At 26.8% G+C, this 22947-nt stretch overlaps 1 protein-coding gene across 1 annotated transcript in view; it reads right to left on the bottom strand.

Moving 5' to 3' along the window:
* Positions 1-21099: 21099 nt before the first annotated feature.
* The window catches only part of LOC122502793 (runt-related transcription factor 1-like), a 56517-nt gene continuing 54669 nt past the window's right edge, over positions 21100-22947 (bottom strand). Inside the window, exon 5 of the mRNA XM_043613032.1 lies at positions 21100-21629. Coding sequence (XP_043468967.1) covers positions 21592-21629 — 38 coding nt within the window. The 3' untranslated portion in view covers positions 21100-21591. The remainder of the gene's footprint in view (positions 21630-22947) is intronic.

Genomic DNA, 22947 nt, shown 5'->3' with positions numbered 1-22947 from the left:
CAAATAATCCTCTCTCGGTCTTTCTTTCGAAAATCAATTAGATACCTTTGTTTCGTCGAGTCAAAATTACTTTCCACTGATTGGATGAGAACTTCTTGAGTAGTTTTTTTTTTGGAATCAAAAATTATTTCTGTAATTCGATTATAAAATCTATCTGAGGAATAATTGTTTTTGTGTCTACTGTACATGTGAAGAAGGGAGAGAATATAGCGGATATGATGATGATGATTCGTATATGTTCGCGTGACGATTAAAGTTGTTTTTATTATATGTGTGCGGGGTATATTCCACGAAAAGACTCTCCCTATTTCTGGTTTCAAGACTCAAATATACTTCAACATCTCTCGTTCGCCATTCACTATTACTATTTTATAACGGACGTGTATGAATCTGTGTTTGTGTATGGTAGATGAAAAGTAATCATGGTTTATCCCGGGATTCGTCATCATTACAAGCTCGAAAAGTAAATAGGAAAAAAAACCTAACTCATTGCTACTTTTTTCACTCATCAAGACACGTAACCTTTGATAGTATTGAAAGTAATTACTAGTCCACGTCCATAACATTTTTAATTGATGCTTACGGCATCCTCTTTTTATGGAGAATTTTCGTACACACCGGCAAGTTTTCATGTTTTGACTCGAAAGAAGAAAAAAAGGTGAAATTATTTTTTTTTAGATTTGGAAGTATATTTTTTGAGAGTATTTCTATTTATTTTTTCCTGGAGTTTCTAATTATAATTTACAGATTAAATTTTTGTGGCAACCCTGGAGAGAGAAGTTTCGCTTCTTGTCACTTTCACGATTGCGCTCCGTTGCGCATAAAAACGAGTGGGGGCAACGACGATTAGAAGAGAAAAATTTTGGCGTTTTCTCTCTTCCTCTCATTGTAACTTTCGCGCATGCGCTCCACGTCGAGTAAGCGCCAAAGTGGGGGTAACGAGTGCGAGAGAGAAATCGCGCTTCTTCTCTCTTCCTCTCGTTGTAACTTTCGCGCATGCGCTCCGCGTCGCGTAAGCGCCAAAGTGGGGTCAATGAAAGCGAGAGAATATAAAACAATTTTAATACCAAATTTAATAATTGCTTCACATTTTCCAGAAGTAATTAAGCAAAAAATCCTCTTGCAATCTGACAAAATAAACTCAAGGTTGCTCTACACAAAAAGAGAGAAAATAAGTCTATAAATTCACAAAGTGACTTATTCTGGTATAAATACCGTTTTATATCAAGAGAAAAAAAGTAAAGAAAAAAGAATGCAAGAATAAATACCTTTCGTCCTTGGTTTTCTTGGTAAGGAAATTCCATAAGCGTCAGTAGACTGAGATACCAGGTGCAGAGTATACTAACACTCACATATACAAACGCAGTTAGTTGTACAAATCTGTGTATGTGTGTGGGTATAAGGTATGCCAATGCATACATTCCAATGGTTACGCGCGGTGTCCCGTAACCTATCTGTGTTCAGTGGAGGTTCTCGTCGTCTGACCATGTGTATATCTATTATATTAGCATAATACCCGCACCTGATATGCTTGTGAATACATAGGGAAAATTTTCCAAAGTTCTCCGGCGCTTATATATATATATATATATATATATATATATATATATATATATATATATATAGTAGCAACAATAATAATAATCATCATAGTTGTGGTAGTGTGTGCGGCGTAAGGAAGTTCGATTTTCAACTTCAACGCTTTGCTGATTGGTTATTGAATGTTGAAACTTCAGGATCAATGTAAAATTGGTTATATATGGTTATATTATATGCCTTCGAGCCAAGTAAATTTATCGCTTCCTACCTTTGCTCAATTGTAAACTTACAATTTAATTTTGCGTATGTGTTACGATAATTATTTTGATAAACGATAATGAGACCTTTTACTGTTACATTTAAAGTAATGGAAAAATAAAAATAGTGGAAATTTTGAATAATCGAAGCAAAATATAATTTGTAACTTGATCAATTAGTGAAAAAAAATAATTGAAAATCAAGTATTAACTCATCAAAAAAAGAAAATCCCACTTCTAGATGAAATTGTCCGCAACTAATTTTTTATCTCCATCTCCTTTTTTTGAGAACGGAATTTAAATACAAAAATCAGAACCACCACCGTCAAATTGCCTGGGCAGTGTGGACGTTAGGAAAATGAGATTTGCCATGTAAGGGTTAATATCTCAAATTACAATTTCGCAATCGGATCTTCGTTGGCGTTTACATTTCACTCAACGAACGAGCGGAACATGTACACATACATATATATAAAGTTTGCCATGTGCCGTGTGAGTAAATTTGGTTTCGTAAATCCCTTTTTTCTCTCCCTACCTCCCTCTTCTTTTTTTTCTCTTTTCTCCCTCAAAGAGTGAAGTTTTACCAATGTCCTCTCGGTGTAATTTCATTGGCAGATAGATTTTCGTTTAACTGTACGATTGCGCGCGATATCACCGTTACTGATATAATACAACTCTGTGTATGTGAATGTTCACATCGCCTTGTAACGACGTACGAGTTCAGATGTAATTCTGATATTTTCAATATATGAACTCGTTTTCCGACAAAATGTGCCCACGAGAGACAAAATGTTGTCATCTTTTCCTATCTGATCGCTCGCATCTGTCCGTCAATGTAATTAGTGACTGTGCGCATTCAGTTATTATTTATGATTATCACAATTTCTGTTTGTACTGAAAAAAAAGCAGAATTCTATAGGAAAAATTTGTGTTTACAAGTTATTTATATTTACTCACAGAGTTTTTCTCTCAATTTGAAATTATTTTGTGGAAAAACTGCTTTTAGTGTCTAGAAAGTAAATTGGTTCCAAGTGGAACTTTTGGTAATTTAATAATTTTGTGTAGTTGATTTACTTGCGGCGGAGCGCGAGCGCGAAAGTGACAATGAGAGGAAGAGAGAAGAAAATTTCGAAATTTCTCTCTTGCACTCGTTGCCCCCACTTTTGCTTTTACACGCCGTGGAGCGCAAGCGCAGAACTTTACAATAAGAGGGACAAGGAAAAACTCCTATTTCTCTCTCGCACTCGTTGCCCCCACTCTCAGCGGAGCGCAAGCGCCGAACTGTACAATGAGCGGGACAAGGAAAAACTCCGATTTCTCTCTCGCACTCATTGCCCCACTCCAGCGCAACGATTCAAAGCGCAAGCGCCGTACATGGAAAAATCGAAATTTCTCTCTCACACTCTCTTTCGGGTAAGTTTTTTACACTTTTTTTGCGAAATTATTTTAAGAAAATTTCCCAAATCTTAACGTGATCATTAAAATAAAATGAATAGTGATGTTAAGGTTATAAAGACTAAAAAAATTTACTGACTTTTTTTTTTTTTTTGAGATAATTTTCAAAGGGGATGATAATTTTTGAAATGGTTGCAAATGTGTGTGAGCAAAATTGACACGGGCAATAAATATTGCGAAATATCTCGGTGGTTAAGAATATAGACGTGAGGGTGTGCGTGTGACCGCCACGAAATACTCACGAATTCCGGATACGAGAGTTGTGCCGGAAGTGCAGTCGTAAACTGTGTACATATATATATATATATAGACGTATCCGTAAATATAGACGTACACCCGGCCAGAAACTGTGGAATGCAACTCTCTGACGAAAAGTCGATAGAGTTGCATATACACACACATATAGAAAACGTTTTCATTTCAAATGGAAGAATGAGTGTCGACTTGCTCGTAAATTTGAATATTTCTTTGAAAACAATCAAATGAATACTGAATATAAACTGCTAGTAAGTTCTCGCATATGTAAAAGTTTATTTTTGAAGTGTATGTTTTTTTTCCTGCTGCTAGACGAGAAGGGGGGATTTTTTCCACCCTAAAATTCTTGCGGTTTCAGTTTTTGCTTTGGAGGGAATTCGGTTTCTTGATATTTCCTTAGGATATTTATTTTTTGTTTTTTTATTTTGAGAAAGGATTTCATGTTTAATTGTTGAATATTTTCCGTATTGTTAATTTTTATTTTTTATATTTTATAAATTATATTATAAATATTAGATAAATATTATATTTTATAAATTATAATATTATAAATATTATAATTACTATAACTTAAAATATTTATGATTTATATTAATAAAAAATGTAGTTTTTCAATATTATGATTAATTGTAATATTCAGTTGTCGGACAATATTTAATTGATAAAATATTAATTATTCGTATTTAATTGTAAAATAATTATTGTTCCTATTTATTATTAAAAATAAATTATTAATATTTTATTGTTAAATAATAATTGTTCGTACTTGATCCGTAGATATTAATTATTCGCGTTTAATTATTAAATAATAATTGTTCGTATTTAATTATTGAAAATAGATTATTAATATTTTATTGTTAAGTAATGATTGCTTGTATTTATTTTATTGTGAAGTAATGATTGTTTGTATTTATTTTATTGTTTATTAATTATTAATATTTTTTTGATAAATAAAATTGTTCGCATGTAATCTTTAGACAATTTATTATTTAATATTTACTCATTTGAGTGTAAAATATTTATTCAACATAACATTTTCACTTCTTGCATAAATAAATAATGAAACATAATATAAATATTTTCATTTTATTGCACAAAATGTACTGTATATATAGAGAGAGAAAATATATATTATAGAGAGAGAGGATTCGACAGCTGAGTTTGCAAATTCTTTTATTGTTAGATGTTGAGGAGAGGGGAGGGATTTGTTATCGCAGCACTAAAGTTTCATTGCGAATATCCAAACGAAGCAGCAAGATTGCTGTAGTGGCTTTAAAGTTCCAATGAAATTTAAGATCGATTCCCTGAGTTTATATTTGGAAATCGTTGGCATTTATTGAATTAACACCTTTTAGTGTATGGAATTTCTTCGTTATGCAATTTTTTTGTTCATGTCTTTCTTTTTTTCTTCGTTTTGAAAATATTTCACAGTTGAGTTTTTTTTTAATGCTTTTGTGTCATATGATATTCCTTCAGCGTTTTTATTCATTAGAAATAGTGCAGTTCGCAAAAATTTTATGTTTATTATTCTCAATTCTTTTTTGATGTTATGGATATTTTTATAATCATTATTATTGTTGGTATAATTATTTTTATATTATTATTAGCTTGTTTTTAGTTTTTTATTTCATTATTCGAACTAAAATATATTGAAGATATCAGTGGCTTTATAATTTTTGTTCCGCCTGAGGGGAAATAAATTATGTTTATAAATTTGAAAAATGATTTATTAAAGGTTGTTGTATTGCTTTAGACAGATTTCATTTTGCTCCTTTTTTTGTATAGCAAAATTTTACTTTTATTTTTTATGCTTTTATAACAAGCGTGCGTTATTTTACCTTCTCACAAGCGGCAAAGTTCACTTTCGAATTTATTAATATACCGAGCACGAAGTAATAAGAGATTGAGAGAGAGAGTTTCTAAGAAGTACCTTTAAATTTTCAAAAGGGATGCTTGTAAAATGTTTCAAAAACTTGGAAAATGTGTATATAACCGAAGAGAGAGAAGTTTTTCAGATCTGATTGTTTAGAGTATATTTATAACAAAATTATATTTTGGTTTACAGTTAAAATTTCTGTCCATCAACAACTTAGTTTATTTTACCCTCATTTCCCTCAAAAGTTTGCTAAGAGTGAAAACTTTCGTTACTTTCAAGTAAACGAAATTATTATTTGAAACGAGACTAGAATTTGAAGACGTGAATCTTTCTATTGGTTAGACTGCCATTTGGATAAGAAAGTTTTAATAAAATTTAGAGAAAATTTGTAAATTTATAATAAAGAAAATGGAGAGACAAAAAATAGAGAGAAATAGAAAATAAAGAGAAAAATAATAAGAGGGAAAAAAAATAAGAAAAAAAAGAAAATAAAAAGAAAATAGCGAGCGTAGGTGAAATTTTTAAAGTGATTATTGTTTATCCGCAGTGAAAATGAAATTTCTTAACATTATGCAGATAAAGGAATTACTGCAGGTAAATTTTATATATGTATAATCACAGGAAGTTGAAGTGGCGAAATTTTAGAAGCACTATACACACGATGCGAGAGATGATTTTGGAAGGATAGAATGGAAGATAGAACCATAAAATTTCGGACGTTAATCAGAATCTTGTTTCCAACATTTCTCACTCGGTCTCTCTATCTCTCTCTCCCTGTCTCTCTCTCTCTCTCTTTCACAACTCGCCTCTCTGCGTAACGAGACATTGTCGGCCATTGTACCATTTACACAATTTCACGATTTCAGTCCCATTGGACAGTTTACTGTACGCTTACACATGCACTTCTACTTCTATCTGCATATATATTCACACGTACAGTGTATAAATATATATTATATACAATGAAACAGACATCGCTCTATGCATATAAATAGGTATCACTACTGTACAACATATAACTAGATAACATCATATAAATGTAACTAAATATCATCGTGTGAATATGTCGAAATCACCATATTTCCGTGTGTATGTGTATATGCATTTTTGTTCAATTTTCAAATGCAATAAAAAATGGTTATTAATATTATTTCTATTTTTCGTATTTTGAATTTTACACTGAGAAAAGTTTTGTCGAAAAATTCAAATACCGTTAAATAATTGAATTAATGACTTTTTTTAGTTATGTTATTGTTTAGTATTAAGAATGTTGATTTTGGTGTTTTAACCGAATTTTACGTGTATTTCCAGGGTTTCTACAAGTCATGGAAAACCTGGAAATCATGGAATTGTCATGGGATTTCATTTTGATTCATGGAATCATGGAAATCTCATGGAATTTCAAATCGGATAGTGGAATTTTTTTAGTTTTTGTTGTAAACCTGTGCGATTGAAATTCGCGCTCCTTTAATACTCAGGGAGGTCAAAAGTTTCAATTTATCAATTTCCCTGACAATTTACTGACATTAAAATTACTTTCCCTAACAAAATTCTTCTTACAGTAGGAAAATATTAATGTTTACGGAAAATAAGTAAAATTTATGAATTTTAATAATTTCTAAAAATTACAATTATAACCCTTCCAGAACTAAATTATTTTCTACAATTTTCAACTAAACTTCATCTCTGAATGAATTAATTTAAATAATTTCCCAAAAGTTCTTCTAGAATTCAATTATTTAAATACATAAACTCAATTTTTTATAATAATTGTGACTCTCCATAGTTTTTCTTCAGTTATTAAGGTTTAATATTTTCAAAAAATTATAATAAAGAAATTCTTGCAATTAATTTTTTTTAAATATTTTAAAATAATTTTTTGAATGATAATAGTTTTTCAATTTTGAACATTATTGTTTTCTCCAAAATGTTAAAAATAATTCTAAAATGTTATTATTTTTGGAAATGTGTAATTAAAAATATTAAAAATATTGAATTTAAAAAAATTAGAAGCTAATTTTCATTTTTAAAATTACATTTAAAGATTTTTCATTAAAATTGTATTTTTTTACTATAAATTGTTGTATTTTGTTGCAATATTTTTAAAAAAAAGTCGAAAAAGTCGCAATTTTTGAAAATAATTCGAAAAAGTCTGTATTTTCTTAATTTCCCTGACAAAAAATTTTTTTTCATGACATTTACCTGACTTAACTGACAAACATTTTATTTTAATGTGTCATGGAAATTTTATCATTTATCACCTAGAAATCATGGAAAAATCATGAAATTTTATAAGGAGAAATTTGTAGAAACCCTGATTTTATATTTTTCAACTGATTCGCACGCTGTTAATGGAGTGTAAATTTTAGACTCTGCAGATTTTGCTCTACATGCGCTATTTTTAACTGAAATTTATACAATTACATTACATGGAAACTACAAAATTTTATTGATAGAAACTTCAATTACTTAAAGTTTCCATTTTATGGGAAATTTTGATCTGTTGTTTTCTCTAACGAAACTTTTAAATGCTAGTAGTTGTAATACAAAATACAATTATTTCTATTTTTTAAGAAACTTTTAAATAGTTTCAAGAATTAAGTATTTAATTGTTTATTTGTTGTAGTTTCTATTAAAGAAAATTTCAGTTTGTTGTCACATAAAAGGAAATTTCAATTTTTCATTGTCTTTTTGTTTCATTAAATTTGAATTTCGCGCCAATGTAATTCCTTAACGGTCCGTCCAGATGGCAATAAAACTCACTCGTAAATGAGATAAAGTAAGGGGAGTTTATGAATCTAAGATCTTTCGGAAATATGTTACCCTTAGTTTTTGTCATTTATCGTAAATAATTACATTGTTAATAATAACAATAATAACATAAATATTAATAATAATAATAATAAAAATAATAATGATATTGGTAGTAAGAACCAATTAGTGTTAGCGTCGACACTGAGCGTCAAAAACAGTTTTTTTTAAATTAATTATAAAGTTTAATAAAAAATAAATAGTTCCTAAAAATAAAAAAAATACCCAACTCGAAAGTTTATATATACAGTTACAGAATCGCCCATATACTTATAATTTCAACTACATATACACAATTTTTATTTCTTCACACAATATAAGAGAACGCACATGCAATTTACACAAACACGTGAATATTCACGAAATGCATAATTATACAAATACATATGGAAGTAGAGAGATATTTTCATACAAAATGGCACCAGAAATTGTTAGGAAAGTAGAGGGTAAATTTGGAACGCGCGAGTCTCGACGAAAAGTTTGTGAGTATGGTAGTGGTGGTGGTGGTGGTAGTGGAGGAGAGTTTGACGATGGTAGTAGTAGTAGTTGTGAATTACATTGGTAACTGTAAAAGTACGTAGTAAAGTTGAAAGGTGTTTATGTGTGTTGGTGACTATATGTGTGAGTGTAAAAATATAAATGTGTATGTGCAGACTGGTGGTTATGCGTGGGCGTGAGAGTGTGAGTCAGTGCGTACCACGTGCTATTGATCGCTCGACTCGGCTCGTTGCTCTCACTGCTGACTACTGGCCGCGTGGCAGGGGTGCCAACCGCATTCCCGCTAACTCTATTCTCTTAGGAACCCACCACTCATGTACCCATACATTTTCATGCCCTTTCACCTACAATATTATATAAATACATATACATATATGCACTTTTATCTGTGTATATGCATACAAATATATTTTATATATATACATACCCTTTTGTATACATATATATATTCATATGTGTAATTCAGGACTTATCTCGGTATATGTAAGCCATTGCAAAATGCATCTTACCCTCTCCTGAGATCAAGGAATTTTCTTTTTCACTTTTATAAATGAAAACAAAAATAAATTACTTTTTCTCCCAAGGCATCGTGGCGCTATTTTTTCTCTTTTCATACTTTCATTTCTAAAAATTAAGTTTATAATTTACTCGTATTGTGAGGGAAGAAAGTTCATTAAATTTTTAAAGGACAGTTCTTTACATTTTTAGGTTCGTGAAGTTAGCGTCGACACTGACTGACAACATATATTATTTTACCTGTAAACAAAAAAAATTAAGCTATTTTTTTCGAAATTTTTATATTGTTCAGATTTAGGTGTCTACTAACCGGGAAAGTCGGGAAATAGCCGGGAATTTAATTTGACCGGGAATAAGCCAGAAATTTTATGCCAAACCGGGAATTTTTTTATTAAAAATAAAAACACTGTTCTCTGAACTTGAATTAGTTAAAAATAATTAATTTGATAGTAAAAAAAAAATTTATTTTCAAAAAACTTAAAGTAACTTTAATTACTTGAAGTTTTCCGTAATAATAATTTCAACTACTTGTAGCTTGTTCAAAAAATTCAAATTTTCAGTTATTTTGCAATTTCAATGTGAATGAAAAATTTGAACTATGTTGTGATTGTGTAATTTTATTTCTACTTTGAATTTTAATTTCACTTTCATTTTGATGGATTTCTAATTTTACTTTTGCTTTTATACTTTGACGGATCATAAAAATTAAAAATTGAAAGTAAAAGAGTAAATACAAAATTTTGTATAATATATGTAAATAAATATAATAATTAAACAAAATAGAAGCAAAAATATGAATACAATAAAAGTAAAAATAAAGATAGAGATGTGAATAAAAACTAATAATAAAAATAAAAACCATTTTTCACATTTAATTTTGCGATGAAATCGAACGATTTGTAAAATTCACCCATGTTAAAATTGGAGAAAATATCAGTGTGCGATAATATTTGATAAAAAAATTTTCCTCTAAATGTTCAACAGATAAGAAATTATTCGACTTTTTATGTTTTCGACTATATATTTTTACTGTTTATTATTATTTATACTATTTTTTTATTATTCTTATTACTATTATTATTGTCATTATCATTATTAATATTATTATTATTATTATTATTATTATATTATTAATATTATTAATATTATTATTTCTACAGTTATTATTTTTTATTATAACTAATATTATTATTTTTTTTGTTTTTAGTTTTTGTTGTTGATGTTGTTGTTATTGATTTCTCTCTCCGCAAATATTGTAGAAATGACGCGAAAATTTTTTTCCCGTATTACAAATATTATATATTTGATTTGATTGAACTGACAGTGGCCACTCACGCGATGTTAAATACTTTGGCAAGCTTTGCACGCACACCGTCACTCACGTATCGCGAGAAAAATACTTTATCTCAACGGTCAAGTACTTATAAATGCTTGGATAATGACATTCAAGTATGCCATTGCACAAAAGTTTTTTTCCCACCCTCTACTACTGTACTTGTTTCACTGGTGCAAGAAGTGTACAAAAAAAAAACATTTACGATACTATAAATTCTGTTTCAATTATGTCTTACAATATTTTTGACAAAATAATTTCAACTTATTTAGTATTTTTTCCCGTATTGTTTTATTATTTGCTACACTACCATTTAATGTAATTATTTTTCTAGTATTCGAAATTAAGGTTAATTAGTTTAATTAATTATTAGTAAAAAGTTGATTGGATCTTTTTTTCTGTTTAAATTAATTTTAATTTCGCGCCAATTTAATTCCGTTTCGATCCGTCCAGATGGCGATAAAACTCACTCGTAAACGAGATAAAAGTGAGGAGAGTATTTTAGTAATTCTTTGAGATTATGTTATGTTTTTAATATTTATGGTAAATAATTATATTGTTAACAATAACAGAAACAACAATAATAATAAATAATAATAATATTAATAATAATAATATCTCGACTCATTTTTTACTGTTTAAAATTTAATAACTGCAAAGTTATTTGAATTCGGAAATTATTTTCCCGTGAGATTTTCAGGGACAAAAAAAGAGAAAAAATTCCGTTACAGAACAGAAATTATTATAAATGGAAGTCATTAATTGACAGGTGTTGTTTTTTTCATACGATCTAGCGGTGTAGTTACACAGTTTCAATGAATTTATACATTTTTTTATTTTATTTTTTTTTGTTATTTGTGTATTTTTTTGCCAGACAGTTAACGATTATGGTTCGGCAAAAAAATATAAGGACACTACTGCTGACGAGTGTGAGAGACGACATATTTACTTTCCTTTGTTAAATCAGTGTTTCAACTTTGGTCATTGGTCGATTTACATATGTAGTTAATTCAGTGGCTTCTAACGAGGGAGTAGCTCATTTGTAAATGAACATTGTTGATTAGTCTGTACATTATAATTAATTGTACATAACGAGGTCCTCCGTACATTGATTGACACATTTTCTATGTTAAATTATTTTTTATTTCTAATGTATATTGTTTGTTTTAAACATTATCATGATCACAAAAGCACTTTATCTGTACGTCATTACCATACTTTGGAAAATGATCGTTTATCTCGTTACAAATTCAAAATACGCTGATTGAATTTTCAATTCGATTTTTTTTAAACATATATTTCATTGTTTAGTTACATGTGTACTAACATTACATACAATATACAAAACATTATGTATTATTAGTTAAAAATTACAAAAACAAATATTAAATATTAAAAATTGAGAATTAAGAATGAAAGATGTTAAAAATTGGAAATTGAAAAAGTATATTAAATGTTAAAAATTAAAAATTATGGATTTCAAATGAATTACATGAGAAAATATTCGGAATTTAAATAAATGTGTTTTCATATAAATTTCTTAGTGATTATAATTTTAATTATAAAAGTTTTCGTTACTCCCATACACAAAGAGATGAGGAGAGATGTCTCGTCTTATAGGCGCGCAATATGCGTCAAAATTAATTTTGTCGCTAACACAGACTCGTAAAATAGTTCTTCACGGTATTATTACTGAACACCATTTGTACATATGTGCATATATATATGTATACATATACATATTATTCATAAACGCATCCCAGAAACTAGACACGTGTCTATGAACTGTCCGGAAATGTATGCATTTCATTTCCCTGAAATCACATCAGGAATGTCATATGTGCATCCATACGTATACATACATATATATATATATATATATATATATATATATATAGCAATAGCAATATGCACGCATGCATATTAATTTGAATACATTAAAATTCAAGGTTTTTTTAAATAAAGAAACATTGAAAATAATTTTTTTTTCTTAAAATTGCTATATATGTTTTGTCAATAAATTGTTGTTTGCCTTTTGAATTAATTTGACGTTTCTTTTTGTGTTACAGGTGAGAGATGATTTCTTTTAAAATTAATTGTGATTAAAAGCTTCAAAACTTGTGGTGAGTCGAATTTTTTGTTTTATTATAGCTAATAGGGAAACAAGAACCTTAAATTAATGAGGATAAATATTCCAACACTGTATTGTTAATTTTCTCATACTGCCTTGTAAATTACTCAGGGTAGTCACAAGTTTCAATTTATCAATTTCCCTGACAATTTACTGACATTAAAATTACTTTCCCTAACAAAATTCTTTTTACAGTAAGAAAAATATTAATGTTCACTCAATTTTTTATAATTATGACTCTCCATAGTTTTTTCTAAAGTTATTAAAGAATATTTTCAAAAAATTATAATAAAAAAATTCTTACCAATAATTTTTAAAAAATATTTTAAAATAATTTTTGAACGATAATAGTTTTTCAATTTTGAAAAATTTCCAAACAATTAAAATTTGGTAAAATATTTTTAAAATAATTGAATTTTTGAAAATTATAAATAAAAATGATCAAATTTTTCAAGAATTTTAATTACAAACAGGACCATGATTTCTAAAAAATTTTAATAAGTCCAGAAAGTAAATTTGGAATTTTAAAAAATTATTACAAAACAATTCTAATAATTAGTTTTTAAAAATATTTTATTAATGTAATTTTTCGAAAATAATTGTATTTCTTAAAAGAATTTTTGTATGATTTAAGAAAAGTAATGAATTTTTTGATGAATTTTAATTAAAAATTTTGAACACTATTGTTTTTTCCAAAATGTTAAAAATCATTATAAAATGTTATTATTTTTGGATATATGTAATTGAAAATATTAAAAATAGTGAATTTAAAGAAATTAAAAGATAATTTTAATTTTTAAATTTACCTTTAAAGATTTTTCATTCAAATTTTTGATAATGCAATTATTTATTTAATTTATTTTTTTAATTATTTCAAAAATTGCAATTAAAATTCTTCAAAAGTTGATTTTCAAAAATTGTAACAATACTTGAAATAAATTAATTATTTTCAATTAAATTTTACAAAATTTTAACTATTCAAAAATAATTTTTGAAAGATTTATTTATAGTTATATTTTGCATTATAAAAATCAAAATAAGTTGCACTTTTTTTTTACTAAAAATTGTGGTATTTTGTTGCAATGTTTGGAAGAAAAGTCGAAAAAGTCTCAATTTTCTTAATTTTCCTGACAAACAATTTTTTTCATGAAATTTACCTGACTTAACAAATTTTTTTTTTTAATGTGACATGGAAATTTAAATATTTATAACCTGGAAAATTTTGAAATTTTTTAATAAGAATATAAATATGGATTTTTGCAATAATTATCTAAAGGGATAAGTATAAGAAATTTGAATTTTATTACACAAAAGTGAATAAATAAATTTAAAAAAGCGAAAAAAAAAAATGATTAAAAGCTGCGTGTAATCCAGATGCATGAAGCAAGGAAAAAAAGTGCATTCGCGTGATTCGTGTTTTTGTATTTCGAGCAAAACTTATACAGAAAAATGGAGGGAAAGAAAAATGTGCAATATTATCATTATGATTGCGCGTTCCCTTCGCATGGTTTTACCAGGAAGTCGGAAAACTAATGACAGGGCGATCAATGCTACTGTAATTTAGGAAAGGTACTCTTCTTCATTTTTTTATCTCTCTTTCTCTTTTTGCTCCCTTGTGGCCGCTCCAGAAAATGAAGCTTGAATGTCGAAATTTATAATATCATTACAAACTGCAAGAGAGACAGAGAGAGATAGATATTTCACGTTTTTTGCCTGATTATTGTATAAAAATGAATCTGCAAGTTAATTTTACAATTTCATTAATGTTCTTTCATAAAGGAATTTCTCTTTGTCCGTTGAGTGTCATTTTTTATTTACAAATGTAATTTAGTTTTAAAAAATCTCCCTAAAAAAAAAGTAATTTGATGAAATTTTTTTTTTATATGAGAAAAATAATTAAAGAAAAGTTAATATTTTAATTATTAATTTTTATTCAGTTTTAGTATTTACTAATTATAATAAATTAAAAGTATAGTAACAATTAGTATTTATTATTTACCGAATGTTAACAATTAATATTCCTAAAATAACGGTTATTAATCATTATTTATTAATAACTATTGCGCAGTAAGTTTTTCATTAATTATTATTTACACCTTTTGTGTCAATTAATTTCAGTAAATTATTATTTACTAAATGTCATTAATTTTCTTAAATTGTTTTCGTGAATAATTTTGCAAAGAAACATTGTTTTCGTTGTCAATTGTGACAGAACATTTATTTTCGGATGAATTACATCTTATGATTGAATCGACCTTTTATACTATCTTGGGAGGGAAAAATAAAAAAAATATTTATTAATGACGCGCATGAAAAAGAATAATTAGGGGAGATGAAATTTAGAAATGACTTGAGGGGTCAGCTGCCTATACAAATATATATTCTTATAATAACATTAACAAAACTAATATTATAGAAATAATATTATCAATATTTAGATTTACTATTTATTATTATTCTTTATTTATTTATTTATTTTTTCAAATTTTTTTCTAAGGATATCAAATTGTGACAAAAAAGGTATCAAAATTATTGTTATTTAATTATTTTAATTATTATTATTTTAATTATCTGTTATATTTATTTGTTTATTAACTTATTTATATAAACGGAATATATCATTTCGTTTTTATTACATTACAGTTTTTTTTGTTTGTTATACTTGCACTTTCGTGTGATTATTATTATTTTTGTTTCATTTTTCTGCGTTATTAAAAATTAAAAGGAAATTACAGCAATTGACATAAAAGTTTTCTGATTACAGATAAGAATTTTAATAATAAAAATGTATAAAATGAATTATGCGCATAAAAAACATAAACTCTTGTGAAAGCAAGCTTTAAAAATTTTACATGTATCGTAAAAATGTTTTTTATGAATTCCCCTCCCTTTATGGGCGAGTAGGGTTTATTTTCTATTTAAATATAAATTTTCCCTCAACCTCTTTTTCTCCCTTTTTGCTCTTTTTATTTACAATTTATCAAACAAACAAAAAATAATAATTATCATTATCCACTGCGGTGAAAATTTTTAATTAATAATATTTTGTTCGCAACAAAACATTAAAAAAATGAGAATGTAAAAAATAAAACAAGTAAATGTTTTTAGAAAAAAAAGAGAAATTTTTTTTCCGGTTAAATTTGAATGAAAATTAGTTAAAAATTAATGAAATATCAGTTATTTTTCAGTGATTGGCTAATTCAAAAATTACTGGAAATTTCAGTCACGCATATTAAAAATTTCAATTATCTTTAGAAATAATTAAATTTTTCTTCGAGTTTCAATTCTTTTCAAAAATTTTAATAAAATTCTTGGCAAAATTTCAATTATTTTTAAAAATTTTCCTCAATTTAATGATTTTTAATATCTACTATTTTATAATAAAACTTTATAAAATAATTCAATTATTTAAAAAAGATAATATTCTACGCAAACCTTTAATTATTTTCATAAATAATAAAAATTTCACAGGAATTCCATTATTTACAAATTTATTTTATAAATTACTTCGCAATCATTCAATTATTTTTATAAATAATAACATTTTTGCATGGATTAAATTATTGTCGTAAATAATAAAATTCTTTTTAGGAATTTAATTATTTTCATAAATAATAAAACTCATTGCAGAATTTCAATTTTTTTTAATACAGATTTTAATCGAATTTCTCGAAAAATGTTATTATTCTTAAAAAATTTTATTGAAATTCGTCGGAAGAATTCAATTATTTAAAAATTTGTTGATAAAATTCTTCATGGGAATTGAATTTTAAGAAACATTCAAATTGTTCAATAAATTATTTTTTTTATTTAAATAATTGGATTTTAGTAGAATTTTCTAATAAAAATTAATTTTTTTTAAAAAAGTTAAATTGAATTGTTTTTATATTATTTAAAGTTTTTATTTTCTAATATATATTTAAAATTGAAGAATTTACGAATAATTGAAATTTTGTAAAATTGAATTGTAAACAAATAAATCTGAAAATTCTCAAAGAACTTTTAAAAAAATTACCAAAATAATGCATTTTATAGAAGAATTTTAGTTAAAAAGACAAAAAATAATTTGATTTTGGAAAAGTTACAAATTATTATTGCAGAATTCAATTATTTTCAAGAGTAATAATATTCTTCACAAAAATTAAATATTGTTCAAAAATAATAAAATTCTTCTTAGGGATTCAATTATTTTCACAAATAATGAAACTCATCGCAGAATTTCAATTATTTTTAATACAATTTTAATCAAATTTTTCGAAAAATGATAGTATTTAAAAAAATTTTATCAAAATTCGTCGAAAGAATTTAATTATTTAAAAATTCTTTATGAAAAATGAATTTTAAGAAGCATTCAAATTGTTCAACAAAATAATTCTTTTTCGTCAAAATTTCAATTATTTTTAGAAATAATAAAATTCTATTCTAAAATTAAATTATTTTCAAAACTTTAATAAAATTTTTGGCAAAATTACAATTATTTTCAAAAATTTTCTCAATTCAATGATTTTCAATATCTACTATTTTAATTAAACTTTCTAAATGAATTCAATTATTTAAAAAAATCTACGCAAACATTTAATTTTTTTATACAACAATAAACATTTCACATAGGAATTCAATTATTTACAAATTTTTTATAAATTTCCTCTAAATAATTCAATTATTTTCATAAATAATAAAAGTTTTACAGGGATTCAATTATTTTCGTAAATAAAATTCTTTATGAAAATTCAATTTAAAAAAAAACATTCAATTATTCAATAAATTATTTATTTTTGTATTTAAATAATTGAATTCTAGTAGAATTTTCTAATAAAAATTGATTTAAAAATAGATTTCAGTTAAAATTGTTGATAAATAATTGAATATTAAAAGCAAGCGTGAATTTTTAGAAATATAATTGAATTTTGAAATTAATTTTTTTTAGAAAAGTTCAATTGAATTGTTTTTATATTATTTGAAGTTTTTATTTTTTAATATATATATTTAATTGAATAATTTGCAAATAATTAAAAATTTTCAAAATTGAATAGTGTAAACAAATGGATTTGAAAATTGTCGATGAACTTTTTCTAAAAATATTAAAAATAATCGATTTAAAGAATAAGAATTTTCACTGATTCAGTTTTAGAGAGAGATAAATAAAAAAACATTAAAAAGTTATTAAAATTAATTTTTTTAAAAAATATTTTAGAATGAATATAAAAAATTCTGTTCTAAAAAAGCAAAAAAAGAACGAAAATGAGAGAAAGGGAGAAATTGGACTCAATTTAAAAAGAAAATATATTTATAAGTTTTGCGTGCGTAGAAGATAATTATTTACCAAACGCGCAGTTTATAGGTTGCAATAAAAAAGCGTTTTACACAAATTTTGAGGAATAATGTCATTAATAAAAGTCTTGTGTATTTTGTTCGCAATTATAATTTTCGTCGTGTATAAAAAGGTGCAAAGCAAGCAGTGTCAGTTCCGAAAGCTCGAAGGGATGGCGCGCCGGTTCAAGTGTAGAACGTGGCGGAAAGAGAGAGTGAGAGAGAGCAGAGGGATTTGAAAACGTGGAAGAGGGTCGGAGTAGGACTATTCGCCACGGGAGAAATGAAAATAAATGATAGCGCCGCTCGTAATTAATTTAACGCGCGCAGCAACGAACGGACTCGGTTCTCCTTTATGTGCGAGAATCGCATACACATTCACATATATACACGCATGTGTGTGTGTATATAAAATATACACACATGTATAATAAATATAAATGTATTAGTTTTATATATTAAGGGTGTGTGTGTGTGTGTGTATGTATATACAAATATAGATATATATTATATAATATATGTGCGTACGTGTATGAAAAAGCATCGCAAGTATATTATATCAGTCTCTGTATAGTTGTTGGATTAGAGCGCGCACATAGATGAGGGAGGAGTGAGGGGGGGGGGGGCTCTTCACGCGCGACTGTACAAAACCCGATAGTTAGGCACGTATCAAGAGTGCCACACCACTTGCCCGATATGGAAAAATAATTATCGAACTTTAACCCTTGTCATCGGCGTCAATGAAATTAAAAACCAGAAGAAAAGAAACAAAAATAATAATCGAAGAAGTACATTTTTTTTTTAGTAAAATTCTTCGCAAAAATTCAATTATGTTCAAAAATTTTTAAAAATTCTCGCCAAAGTTTTCAATTATTTTTAGATATAATTAAATTCTTCTCCGAAATTCAATTATCAGGGTTGCTACAAGTCAGGGAAAAGTCGGGGATTTTTATTAAAAGTACTGGAAAAATTTAAATTTTTAGAATTTATAAAAAAATTCTAAATTTTTGTGTCTTTTTTTGTTTGAATTTAAATAGAAATTTTAAGAACAACTGATTACAGAAATCAGCATCAGCATCTTAAATTTATTGAATTTGAGAATCTTAATTCCTATATAGAAAAATAATAATGATGAAATATTTATTTAAAAAAGAAATTATTGATGTTCTTCAGGGTCAGCGAAAAACTGAAAATTTTTGTCTAGAAATCAGGGAAAAGTCAGGGAAAAACAAAATTAAAATTTTCTGGCAACCCTGATTATTTTCAAAAATTTTAATAAAATTCTAGGCAAAATTTAAAATTATTTTCAAAAATTTTCCTCAATTTAATGATTTTTAATATCCAGGTACTATTTTAATAAAATTTTCCAAAAGAATTCAATTGTTTAAAAAATAAATTATAAAATTCTACGCACATCTTTAATTATTTTCATAGAATAATAAAAATTTCACAGGAATTCAATTATTTACAAATTTCTTATAAATTTTTTCGCAACCATTCAATTTATTTTTATAAATATAATGAAATTTTTACAGGGATTCAATTTTATTTTCGTAAATAATAAAATTCTTTTTAGGAATTCAATTATTTTCATAATTAATAAAACTCATAGCAGAATTTCAATTATTTTTAATACAATTTTAAACGAATTCCTCGAAAAATGTAATTATTAATAAAAAGTTTATTAGAATTCGTGAAAAGAATTCAATTATTTAAAAATAAAATTCTTTAAATGGGAATTAAATTTTAAAAAACATGCAATTATTCAATAAACTTTTTTTTTATTTAAATAATTGAATTCTAGTAGAATTTTCTAATAAAAATTGATTTAACACATCACTGTGTCTTACAGAGTCGAAATTCGATAATTTTTTTTCCACCACTATTTTTCTTCCCCCTGACAAATGTTAAGATATCTCTTATTATATTAAGTTGAAGAACGACCGACCGACCGACCGACCGACCGACCCTAGCCGTATATATATGTATATCTTTTAAAAATAATATTAACACAAATGTATACATATTCACAATGTCACGCATGCGCAGTAGTGTTCTGTTAATGTTACGCATGCGCAGTAGTGTTCTGTTAATGTTACGCATGCGCAGTAGTGTTCTGCCAATATTACGCATGCGCAGTAGTGTTCTGTCAATGTTACGCATGCGCAGTAATGTTCTATCAATGTCAGGCATGCGCAGTAGTGTTCTATCAATATTACGCATGCGCAGTAGTGTTCTGTCAATGTTACGCATGCGCAGTAATGTTCTATCAATGTCAGGCATGCGCAGTAGTGTTCTATCAATGTTACGCATGCGCAGTAGTGTTCTGTTAATGTTACGCATGCGCAGTAGTGTTCTGCCAATATTACGCATGCGCAGTAGTGTTCTGTCAATATTACGCATGCGCAGTAGTGTTCTGCCAATGTTACGCATGCGCAGTAGTGTTCTGCCAATGTTACGCATGCGCAGTAGTGTTCTGCCAATATTACGCATGCGCAGTAGTGTTCTGTTAATGTTACGCATGCGCAGTAGTGTTCTGTCAATATTACGCATGCGCAGTAGTGTTCTATCACTGTTACGCATGCGCAGTAGTGTTCTATCACTGTTACGCATGCGCAGTAGTGTTCTGCCAATGTTACGCATGCGCAGTAGTGTTCTGCCAATATTACGCATGCGCAGTAGTGTTCTGCCAATATTACGCATGCGCAGTAGTGTTCTGCCAATGTTACGCATGCGCAGTAATGTTCTATCAATGTCAGGCATGCGCAGTAGTGTTCTATCAATATTACGCATGCGCAGTAGTGTTCTGTCAATGTTACGCATGCGCAGTAATGTTCTATCAATGTCAGGCATGCGCAGTAGTGTTCTATCAATGTTACGCATGCGCAGTAGTGTTCTGTTAATGTTACGCATGCGCAGTAGTGTTCTGCCAATATTACGCATGCGCAGTAGTGTTCTGTCAATGTTACGCATGTGCAGTAGTGTTCTGTCAATGTTACGCATGCGCAGTAGTGTTCTGCCAATATTAAGCATGCGCAGTAGTGTTCTGCCAATATTAAGCATGCGCAGTAGTGTTCTGCCAATGTTACGCATGCGCAGTAGTGTTCTATTAATATTACGCATGCGCAGTAGTGTTCTATCATTATTACGCATGGCCAGTAGTGTTATTAATTGAATATTAAAACAATACGTATTTAATATTTTTCTATAAAATATGAGAGAAAATAGGTTTAACCAATTTTATCCCTCGAAGAAGTACGTGATAATTTACTCACGATCTCCAAAAGGACATGTCAATTAAAAATTTCTTAATTTGACGTTTTAGAACTGGATCCAGTTCTCTTTTCAGAATTTATTATATTTTACTACATACTGAAAAAAGAATATACATGGGTTTTCTTGTTCACAAAGAAAAAATAAATTATAATATCAATCGAAGTTAATACAAAAAAAATAACAGTTATATTTAATACTAAAAAATTGTATATACAAAAAATATTAAATAAACTAAAAAATGTTACATAAAGCCTGATTTAATTTAGTTATATACATATATAATACTATTCTGTTGCATCTGCAAATGTTTAGTAGTAACACTGACACGTCGCTGTTAAGCTTGCACAGATGTGTTATACATAATTCCATCATCTGAAATATATAACAAAATATATTTAAAAACATGTTAAAGTAGCAGGGATGCCAGCAGGCGGAGGATTTTCGATCCCACCACGCGACCACTTCTACCCCCACTATACCTACCGGCGGAGGAAACGGAGAATACACGGCAATGATAGCCTTTTTCTGTTTTCTGTTATAAAGGTGAATACTAACCTAAACTGGGCGTAAGAGGCGCGAAATTCAAACGCATATTTAAAATCATTTAGGTAATTATTACTCTATTATTTAATAGTGATAAATTAAATCTATAAAATTTAATGAAATTAATATTTTATTATCACTTTTATTAACAACGGTAGCAAATTATTCTCAAACATATTATAATAATTATTTAAATTCATATTAATCACCAGTATTACATATTTTAATTATTACAACTATTTCTCTATTAATTTACTTTCTTTATTTAACTATTATAATTTTTTAGATTATTTAATATTAAAATATTAAAAAATAATATTTAATATTATTGAAAATATAATAATTTAATTCTCACAATGATAAAATTGTATAATTTGCATTCTTTGAAAACACTAATTTATCTCAATAAATTTTCCAGAATAAAAAATTCTGCAATATTATAAAAATAATTTTTTTACTTAAATAAACCTAAGATTATAAACATATTAAATTCTGTTACAGTTTTTATTGGCATTTTTAGATTACGTTCATTATTTTTAACAATTAATTGTGCGAACCTGAATACAATTATTTAATATTCTTTTTAATAATCACACTCTCTGTAAAAAGTCGTTCTTAATTTTATTAGTTTTTTTAGTTTCTTATTTATAATTCTATAAAATTAGCTAATTCTGATCTTTCAAAAAATTTAGTTATTACAATTAAAATAAATGTGATTTATTCTTTTATTATTAATGCAATAATTATTAATCAGGGTGTCTACTATTTTTGTTCAACAAAATTCTCGGTTATTTTCTGGTTTTTTTTCCATTAATTCTAAATTTATTTCATTTTGAACTTTAATAAATCTACAAATGGCTTCAAAATTTTTTATTAGAGTTATTATGAACAATAAAATTCTTTTGACGAGTTGCTTTAAATTTTTTGAAAATAATTTTTTTTAATAATTTTTATTAAAAAGTTTGGAAAATAATTGAATTAAACAAAGAATATTTTCAATTTGTTAAAATAATCTTATCTGTTCATAATTATAATTAAAAATTTGATTAATTCAATTTTATTAAAATGTATTGATATTAAATAAATTTCTGCAAAGAATTTTACTATAATATATAAAAGTAATTGAATCCTTTCAAAGAATGTTATT

This window comes from Leptopilina heterotoma, unplaced genomic scaffold (assembly GCF_015476425.1).
Source record: "Leptopilina heterotoma isolate Lh14 unplaced genomic scaffold, ASM1547642v1 Lhet_238, whole genome shotgun sequence".
NCBI lineage: Eukaryota > Metazoa > Arthropoda > Insecta > Hymenoptera > Figitidae > Leptopilina > Leptopilina heterotoma.
The sequence above is the reverse complement of the archived record's forward strand: the minus strand, read 5'-3'. Positions and strand labels throughout refer to the sequence as shown.